The 10586-nt window shown below is 41.3% G+C and overlaps 1 protein-coding gene across 1 annotated transcript; it reads left to right on the top strand.

The window, feature by feature from the left end:
* The first annotated feature begins 5161 nt into the window (after positions 1 to 5161).
* Positions 5162 to 7589, top strand: LOC102280945 (kelch repeat and BTB domain-containing protein 7). Its single transcript, XM_005891840.3, has one exon. The coding sequence runs from the start codon at positions 5464 to 5466 to the stop codon at positions 7504 to 7506; it is 2043 nt and encodes a 680-aa protein (XP_005891902.2). The 5' UTR covers positions 5162 to 5463; the 3' UTR covers positions 7507 to 7589.
* Positions 7590 to 10586: the final 2997 nt, after the last annotated feature.

Here is a 10586-nt window from a genome sequence, read left to right as displayed (position 1 = left end):
GCAGTGGCTTCTCGTTGCAGAGCACAGGTTTTAGGCTTGTGGGCTCAGTAGATGTGGTGCACAGGCTTAGTTGCCCTATGGCATGTGGGATCTTCTCGGACTAGGGATCAAACCCATGTCCCCTGCATCAGCAGGCAGATTCTTATCCACTGTACCATCAGGGAAGTCCAGAAACAGATTTTTGTTTTCAGGCATGTTACGTAACAGAGAAACGTTTATTTAAGGAAATGTAAATATCAATAACCTCAGATATGCAGATGACACCACCCTTACGGCAGAAAGTGAAGAGGAACTAAAAAGCCTCTTGGTGAAAGTGAAAGAGTAAAAAGTTGGCTTAAAGGTCAACATTGAGAAAACTAAGATCATGGCATCCGGTCCCATCACTTCATGGGAAATAGATGGGAACACAGTGGAAACAGTGTCAGACTTTATTTTTTTGGACTCCAAAATCACTGCAGATGGTGATTGCGGCCATGAAATTAAAAGACGCTTACTCCTTGGAAGGAAAGTTATGACCAACCTAGACAGCATATTCAAAAGCAGAGACGTTACTTTGCCAACAAAGGTCCATCTAGTCAAGGCTACGGTTTTTCCAGTGGTCATGTATAGATGTGAGAGTTGGACTGTGAAGAAAGCTGAGTGCCGAAGAATTGATGCTTTTGAACTGTGGTGTTGGAGAAGACTCTTGAGAGTCCCTTGGACTGCAAGGTGATCCAACCAGTCCATTCTAAAGGAGATCAGTCCTTGGTGTTCTTTGGAAGGACTGATGCTAAAGCTCCAATTTTGGCTACCTCATGGGAAGAGTTGACTCATTGGAAAAGACTCTGATGCTGGGAGGGATTGGGGGCAGGAGGAAAAGGGAATGACAGAGGATGAGATGGCTGGATGGCATCACCGACTCGATGGACATGAGTTTGGGTGAACTCCGGGAGTTGGTGATGGACAGGGAGGCCTGGCGTGGTGCGATTCATGGGGTCACAAAGAGTCGGACACGACTGAGCGACTGAACTGAACTGAACTGAAGTATTAAAACATCATGTGAAAGAAGGCAAAATGAAGATAGTCTACCTTAATGTTTTTCATTAGTCTGCCTTAATGTTTTCTCAAACCTTGGTGTTTTTACCAATCACTTGGGAAACTTGCCATAAGGAAGATGCTGATTCAGTAGGTTTGGGGCCTGCGATTCTGCATTTCCAACAAGCTCCCAGGTGATGACTGACAATCATGATGGCCCACAGACACCACTTGGAGTAGCAGGGATCTAGGACATCTGTTAGTTACTGAATACTTTCAGTTGTTCTATACTTTATTTTTGGACAATGCAATTCAGTTCAATTCACAATCCTACATTATGCAGATAGACCTTTAGTCCCCCAAACTACAAAGGTAAACTTGACATTTTTAACTGTAAGTAGAAAAATATTAGGAATGGACCTTTAACCATGCCCTTCTCCAGGGGATCTTCCTGACCCAGGGATCGAACCAGTGTCTCCTGCATCTCTTGCTGGACCTTTAAGCCAAAGATAAATCAGGGTTCTTGTAAAACAGTCTGGAAAGCCAAAGTTCATTGCCTCGTATAATCAACACCTTTAAAATAGCAAGGAGTACCAAACTTTATTTAACAAGTACATTTTGGAACTCCCCTGCTGTTTCGGTGGCTAAGACTCTGCACCCCTAATGCAAGCAGCTGGGGTTTGAGCGCCAGTCAGGGCACTACAGGGGCTTCCCAGGTGGCTCAGTGGTAGAGACCCTGCCTGCCAATGTAGGAGACACCGGTTCGATTCCTGGGTGGGGAAGACCCTGCCTGGAGGAGGAAATGGCAACCCACGCCAGTATTCTTGCCATGGACAGAAGAACTTGGCAGGCTGCATGCAGTCCGTAGGGTTGCAAGGAGTCGGACACGACTGAGCAACTGTGCACCCACTCAAACAAGGAACTGGATCCCACATCCTGCAACTAAGACCTGGCCCAGACAGATAAATAAATATTAAAATAAATAAACAAACAAACCTTAGAGATAGTTTGAAATTGAGTCAAGGGAGCTAGGATCACCAAACTTCTACAAAGAAATTGTTTTTAAAATCATTTGTCTCCAGTGTTGGGGGGCAACAGTGATTAGGAAACGCATTGGCAAAGGTAGAGCTTCTGGGGTGCTGGGAATGTTCTATTTCCGGGCCTGAATGAAGGCTACATGGCTGTATTCATTTCGTAATAACTGTATTTACAATTGAGTTATTTTGGACAGTTGCATTCACCTGTGTAACTACCAACCCAATCAAGAAGACAACATTTCCATCACCCCTGAAAGCTTGTTTGTGTTCCTTTCCAGTCAACCGAGCAATCTGTTACCTCCACCCACTCCCCCAACAGTGGCTGCCTCTTTCATGATTTTGATTCATCAGAACTTATTTTCACTGTTCTGGAACTTCACATAAATGGTCATAGAGCATATACTCCCTGTATATCTAGTTTCTTCTGTTCAAAATTTTTGATATTCAATTTACAATTGCAGGTATCAAAGACTGTTTCTTTTTATTTCTGAGTAGTATTGCACTGTATGAATATAGCACAATTCATTTCTTTCATTCTATTGATGCATATTTGGATTATTCCAAGTTTTGACTATTATGGATAACGCTTCTATGAACATCCTTGGACAAGTCTTTTTTTAAAAAAAATAACTTCACTTATTTCTTTTTGGCTGTGCTGGGTCTTTGTGCTGAGTGGGCTTTTCTAGTTTCAGCAAGTGGAAGCCGCTCTCTAGCTGCGGTGCTCAGACTTCTCTTGCTGCAGAGCGCGGGCTCTCGGGCACTTGGACTTGAGTAGCTGCGGCTCCTGGACTCTAGAGCACAGGCTCGGTAGTTGTGGCGCGCGGGCTTAGTTGCTTTGCTGCATGTGCAGGGATCGAACTCATGTCTCCCACACTGGCAAGTGGATTCTTTACCACTGAGCCACCAGGGAACCCCTGCACAAGTCTCTGTAGACGTGTTTTAATATCTCTTAGGCAGATGCATAGGTGTGAAATTGTTGGGCATTTAACATTCAAAGAAACTACCGAACAGGTTTTAAAAGTGGATATATCAATTTATAGTCATAGTAGTAATATATGAGGGTTCCAAAGGCTCCCTATTATCACCAACATTTAAATTGTCGACCTTTTTAAAAAAATTTTTAATTGAAGGATAATCGCCCTACATACAATGTTTTTGTTGGTTAGTATTGTTGATCCTTATTTTTAATATTATTGATCTTAAGTTTAGTCATTCTAGTGGGTGTGCAATGTTTTCTCATTCTGACTTTAATTTGCATTCATCTGATGATGAACAACACTGAAGGTTGAACAGCTTTTCATATGTTTATTGAATATAATATATATTACAGATAGTTTTTCCTAGTCTCTGACTTGCATTTTTATTTTGTTTTTCACTGCTTTTTGATGGGCAAAGCTGTAATCTTGTTTTTTTTTTTTTTTACAAAAAAAAAACCATTTTATTTTTACTTATTGAGCACACAGAGTAGTCAAATTCGGAGACCTGAAGTAGAATGGTAGTTACCAGGGATTTTAGGGAGGAAGACAGAGACATTATGAATGGGTACAAAGTTGCAGTTTTGCAAGATATAAACAGTTGGATGGTAGTGATGGTGGCAAAACAAGGTGAATATACTTAATGCCAAAGCAATTAAACATTTAAAAATTGTTAAAATGGTAACCTTTATGTAAAGTATGTTTTATAGACATTAAAATTTTTTTTAATTGTTTTTTTTCCCAGCTGGTGTTAGTGCAGGAGAGAAAGCAATCATGGTTACTAATAACTTAGTTCTCTCTGGTCTACCTGAAAGACACACAAGGAAGGTACAGAAGAGATTGGGGCCCAGAGCCCCACTTAGTTTAACGTCTCTATCCTGGAGTACTTCCATTAGGCCCTCATCAGTTAATCAGAAAAGAAAGACAGTTTGACTAAGAGTTATTCTTTTGTGTGTTATTCACTGATTCATGTACTAATACTAAAGATTTAATTCACTAGGTTATGGTAACACATGGCAGGCAAACTAGCAGCAGGAGCAGACTGGTTTTTAAATAAAAGTTCTCTAACCTTAACCCCTAACTTAACTTTAAAAAAATCTAAGCACTTGATTTTGAATATTTAAATGTTGATCTGTCATATATAAACACTTTTGTACAGCATAAACTACTATATTATTTCAAGGTATGTGTAAGCATGTATGAATACCATGTTTTGAGGATCTTGGGGTTTTGTACAATACAAGGTATGTTTGTTTAAATATTTTAATTTAGAACTCTTCTTTGTAACTTCTTAGTAAAAACAATTATAGAATCTTTAATTGATTTTTGGAAAAGATGCAAAAGAAGAAATATGAGTAACCCTCTTATTAAGAAGTTATGAAAATAATTTTGCTCCCTAGTTGATGAAGTGTTGATTAGGTGAGAGGTCAATGTATCTGTGAATGTGCCTGATTTGCCCATGTAAGACCATCAGAAATGCTGTTCTCTAGCTGCCGTCTATGGGGTTGCACAGAGTTGGACACGACTGGAGCGACAGCAGCAGGACCTCATCTTTGTCTAAGATATCCTGCTCAACCTACATATCATTTAGTACTGAAAATACTGTAATACTCTTCAGAACCTTGGAAAAGAAGCCACAGTAAACACTGCAAGTTTTCTTTGTAGAAACTGCTCATGGTTTCGAATAAGTGGATGCCTCATTTTTCATAAATTCTAAATGAAAAGCCAACAGTTACTCAATATTTGTGTTTTAGTCACAGTGTAAACAATTATTGATCTAATCAACAAGTATTTATTGAAGCATCCTATGTCCTATGAAATTTAGATCATTCCATTCTCCCAGAATCCAATGAAATGCTATTATCCCCAATTTCCAGACAGGGAAAAGTTCTGACAGAAAAGTTGCACGACTAATGAATATTAAAACGGGACTTCCACTCTAGACTTCGAACCCACAGCTCTAAACCATCAAACCTGGAATAAACGCTTGCTGATTCTGTTAGTTAAACCAGTAGACCCCCAGAAGCCTCGCGATATTACTGGAACTACTGATCCCAACATGCACAGCGGCTCCTGTGAGGCAGCCTAAGCCGCAGAGTCCGCGGGGTCCCGGCATGCCTCGAGGCGCGAAAGGCAACCTGGGAGCCGTAGTTCTCCTGGGCACCTACCGGTATTGCCAGCGCGGCGGTGGCGGATCGCTTGGTTCCAGTTTGTAGGTCCCGTGAGGGCGAGCTGAGGCGGAGAAAGGGCGTGGAACTGGAACCGGGTGAGTCAGGCACTGTCTACGCGATAAAGGGAGGCGGCACCGCGGAGCAGGGCTGACTTAAATCAGCGCGGCAGTCTTTTCAGGGACACAGCGGTCTCGGCGTCAGCGAAAAGAGAGCGAGGAGGCGCCAGAGCCTGGTTCTCGTCCTTCGCTCCCCGCCGCCCTCTCCACCATGCAGTCCCGGGAAGAAGCTCCGCGCTCTCGCCGCCTCGCCAGTCCCCGCGGCGGGAGGCGTCCCAAGAGGATTTCCAAGCCCTCAGTTTCGGCTTTTTTCACGGGCCCGGAGGAGCTGAAGGACACGGGCCATTCTGCAGCCCTGCTGGCCCAGCTCAAGTCCTTTTACGACGCGCGGCTGCTCTGCGATGTGACCATCGAGGTGGTCACCCCCGGCAGCGGGCCCGGTACGGGCCGCCTTTTTTCCTGCAACCGTAACGTGCTGGCGGCCGCGTGTCCCTACTTCAAGAGTATGTTCACCGGCGGCATGTACGAGAGCCATCAGACGAACGTGACCATGCACGACGTGGACGCCGAGTCCTTCGAGGTGCTGGTCGATTACTGCTACACCGGTCGCGTGTCATTAAGTGAGGCCAACGTGCAGCGCCTTTACGCGGCCTCCGACATGCTGCAGCTGGAGTACGTGCGGGAAGCCTGTGCCTCTTTCCTAGCCCGCCGCCTTGACCTGACCAACTGCACGGCCATCCTCAAGTTCGCCGACGCCTTCGACCATCACAAGCTGCGATCACAGGCCCAGTCCTTTATAGCCCACAACTTCAAGCAGCTCAGCCGCATGGGTTCGATTCGGGAAGAGTCCCTGGCAGATCTGACCCTGGCCCAGCTGCTAGCTGTCCTGCGCTTGGACAGTCTAGACATCGAGAGTGAGCGGACTGTGTGTCACGTGGCGGTGCAGTGGTTGGAGGCGGCTCCCAAGGAGCGGGGTCCCAGCGCTGCAGAAGTCTTCAAGTGTGTCCGCTGGACCCACTTCACTGACGAAGATCGGGGCTACCTGGAAGAACTGCTGACCAAGCCCATTGTGAAGAAGTACTGTCTGGACCTTGTTGAAGGGGCCCTGCAGATGCGGTATGGTGACATGTTGAGCAAGTCTCTGGTGCCCAAGCCAGAGAGCAGCAGCAGTAGCTCTGTTGTGTCCGTAGCAGAAAATCCACCCCAGAGGCTGGGTATGTGTGCCAAGGAGATGGTGATCTTCTTTGGCCATCCCAGAGATCCCTTTCTGTGCTATGACCCATACTCGGGGGACATTTACACAATGCCATCGCCTTTGACCAGTTTGGCCCACACTAAGACTGTCACCTCTTCAGCTGTCTGTGTCTCTCCAGATCATGACATCTATCTAGCCGCCCAGCCCAGGAAGGATCTTTGGGTGTATAAACCAGCCCAGAATAGTTGGCAGCAACTTGCTGACCGTCTGCTCTGCCGGGAGGGCATGGATGTGGCATATCTCAATGGCTACATCTACATCCTGGGTGGGCGTGACCCCATTACTGGAGTGAAATTAAAGGAAGTGGAGTGCTACAGTGTTCAGAGGAACCAGTGGGCCTTAGTGGCTCCTGTACCACATTCCTTCTATTCCTTTGAACTCATAGTGGTTCAGAACTATCTTTATGCTGTGAACAGTAAGCGCATGCTCTGCTATGATCCTAGCCATAATATGTGGCTGAACTGTGCTTCACTTAAACGGAGTGACTTTCAGGAAGCCTGTGTCTTCAATGATGAGATCTACTGCATCTGTGACATCCCAGTCATGAAGGTGTATAACCCAGCCAGGGGAGAATGGAGGCGTATTAGTAATATTCCCCTGGACTCAGAGACCCACAACTACCAGATTGTCAATCATGGCCAAAAGTTGCTCCTCATCACTTCCACAACCCCTCAATGGAAAAAAAACCGGGTAACTGTGTATGAATATGATACAAGGGAAGACCAGTGGATTAATATAGGGACCATGTTAGGGCTTCTGCAGTTTGACTCTGGCTTTATTTGCCTCTGTGCTCGTGTTTATCCTTCCTGCCTTGAACCTGGTCAGAGTTTCATCACTGAGGAAGATGATGCACGGAGTGAGTCTAGTACTGAATGGGACTTAGATGGGTTCAGTGAACTGGACTCTGAGTCAGGAAGTTCAAGTTCTTTTTCTGATGATGAAGTCTGGGTACAGGTAGCCCCTCAGCGAAATGCACAGGATCAGCAGGGTTCTTTGTAAATATTTTGAAATACTAAGATGTTTCTATTGCTATGAATATATCTTAAAAAGATGTCCTTTCCTTTTCTGGGGAAAAAAGAAAACTTTGATTAGGATTGCATATTTGGTTTAGAAAGGGTAATGTTTGAATTGCTAATGTAATGTTACAAAATGTAAACAGTCCATGAAATAAGCTATATAATAATTTACTGTGCTGAAAGTGGAGATTAAAATATGCAAAAAAAAAAATGAACCATGTAATTGATGAGAATGCTTGCTGGTTTTTTTCCGTGTTCAAGAATTTGTTGCACTAGTGAATTGTTTTCATTAATTACATGGTTTATATTTTGATTATCTAATTTAGTCTTCTGTTCATTTTAAAATTCTGTTTAGTGTTGTGGGGGGAAGTTAGCTTTTTCATTTTTGTGTAGAAAATTGGACTAGAAATTGTTGGCAGGTTTCGAAGATTTATATCTTCCCTCTGAATAATGAAAGTAGTAGATTTCCCAAATTCTCACATAGTTTTTAGTATTCTAAGTTTAATATAGTTGGTTAAAATTTGGTTTGGTTTTCTTCTCTTCTGCAAAGAAAAACAATTGGACATATAATTAAGGTTATCAAAGAGTGATTTCATTTTGATAATGGACAGAATGGTCTTAAGCACTCACAAAAAGTAAGGAAAAAAAAATCAGGATTCCACTGTCTTACAAAAATTTTCCTTTTTATTTTTGGAATATAAAATGTGTACTTGCTAAATGTGACCATTTTTCTGTCTTAAAAAGCATCCATTCTAGTAGTACCACTATTTAGACCCTTCTAAACCAAAAACAATAGATAACTTGCCGTATTTTTTCATTTATACCTGATACATGTTACACTGAATCAGAGGAGCAGTTGTTTTTTCACTGGACTGTGATTGGGTAATGTAAAGTTTTAATCCATTGGTCATGCCTTGTCTTAAAACGTTTATATGCTTTCCTACAACATTTTGGCTGTATAGTTTTGGTGTTTGTCTTAGAGAATTCTTTGGCAGGAAGTGATTTTTGTGAGGTGATATGGCTTTGAAGATGTGTATAAGCTAAAAACAGTATTTTATTGAGATCAGTAGTAGTTATTGTGTCTATCAACTCTAAAATCAAGTGCCAGAGAGAACTTTAAAATTTTAAGCTGTGTATAAAATTGTTTTATGTAGCATTGAAATTTTCTGTCAGTTTTGTAAGTCACTGTAAATGATTATCAGCTTCAAGTTATTTTTATATTAAAAGTTGACAAATAACATAAGTGGATGATGACATTTGGGGCCAAAAGTGAGAATATGTTTCCTCTAAAATACTTCCCTAAGCAGTGGTGTACCTGGTTATTTTATTTATTTGTTTCTCTCCTATATTTCTCTGTGAACCATGCTCCAGTCTGATTTTTGTTTTTTTTGTTTTATATCACCATAATAAGGGAAGATGTAGAAATAGAGACTTAAGTTGCACAAATTTGATACTGTTAAATACGAGAACATATAGGTACTTACTTTTTGAGGGTCTGTTAATACATACGGTTGTCACAATACATAAACATGATAAATAGTGTATATGTACAAATGCTTATGGTCTATACATTTTTTTATACTCACTTAGTTTATCTTCTTGAATCGTTGTTCAGTAACATACTAATTCCTCGTCTATACTTATTCTCTAGTGACCAAATGCTGACATTTCTTTTTACCCAGGCAGAGTACTGAGGAGTGTATTCTGGAAAACAGAATTTTGAAACTAAGCAAAGGGAGGGAGAGAGAAAATGGTTTAAAAAAGCCAAACACACAAATAATGTTTTCTTAGCCATTTCGATGGGCCACTGGAAGAATCTGCAGGAGGTTCCTGTCTAATATTATTTAGTGAAATAAGATTCTTACTCCAGCAGCGTATGTTCCTTCAAAACAGCAAACGGTGCTAGTTTTTGTTCCATAGAGGGACATCAACAAGCACTGCTCCTAACGTGGAAAGCTCTATCTTAATTGTATTTTTTGGCCCACTTTTCTTCACCAGTAACTTCTTGTTGATAGTTTTTTGTTCTCTAAGATTGAAATAGAAACAAGCTGTTCACAACCACGTTATCCATCTACAGAATTAAGCTGTGCAACCAGTTGATAAGAGACATTCTCTCATGTGTCATTTTCATCCTCTGAGTTAGGTATAAGCTAATTAGTAGTAAAATATTGGTTTACAAAGAGCTTTTCTTAGAAAGGATTTTGGTTTCTTAATATGTTTGTGAATTAAGGATAGATGTTAACTTTTTTTTTTTTTAATAGAAAGTGATTTGTACATGGTTAGTTACAAATAAAACTGGCACTAGAACCCCAGGCCTTCTGACCTCTTGATTGAGTTTGTGCTAAATGTACAAAACCCTTGCTTACATAGTGACACAAGCAGCAGAGCAGTGTTGAAATCCCTTCATCACAGGAAAGCTCCTTTGTCTCAGTTTCACAATTAATCGACACAGATTTTAGCAAATGCTTAATATAATGTCATTTGCAGGATTACTGTGTGTAAAACTTAAGAATGATCTTACTTATTTTTTGTATCTATCTGCCTGTAGTCTGAAAAACTCAGAGAACCCAAATTATTTCAAATAATTTAAATATTCAAATGGTTAGCATTGGTATTTTCAAAAGGACAAAAAAGGGACTAATTTAGTGAACAATTTGGGTTTAGGATTACAGTTAAATTATAATTTCCTTCTATATCCTCTAGTTGAGCAGTGGTGTGTGTGTGTGTGTGCTTTTTTTTTTTTTTAGCCTGTTTCATACCTGGATCTTACTGATAATCTGATGAAATCTTTTGACCCATTCCCTAGAAAAATGTACATGATTATGTTTTCATAATTTCAAAGGTGTTAGACATTTCTGCAGTTCATTTGCACACCCAGGGTAAGAACACTGTAACAGTCCCAAGAACACTTCTACAAAAAAGGAATTAGCATTTTGCAAGAGACATATTGCTCAAATGTTTGTGAGGGGGGAAGGGCATTATTAAAATAGAGCTTAAAGAAATCATATGCATTTTCCACCTGAAAGGGATCTGAGTATCAGAACAAAGACAAAATTGACACTT

The sequence above is a fragment of the Bos mutus genome, chromosome 12 (assembly GCF_027580195.1).
Source record: "Bos mutus isolate GX-2022 chromosome 12, NWIPB_WYAK_1.1, whole genome shotgun sequence".
NCBI lineage: Eukaryota > Metazoa > Chordata > Mammalia > Artiodactyla > Bovidae > Bos > Bos mutus.
Note: the sequence above shows the minus strand (reverse complement) of the source record. Positions and strands in the feature narration are given on the sequence as shown.

Bases quoted from the DNA above. Each gene is read 5' to 3' on its own strand.
- LOC102280945 (XM_005891840.3), top strand. From the start codon at position 5,464: ATGCAGTCCCGGGAAGAAGCTCCGCGCTCTCGCCGCCTCGCCAGTCCC.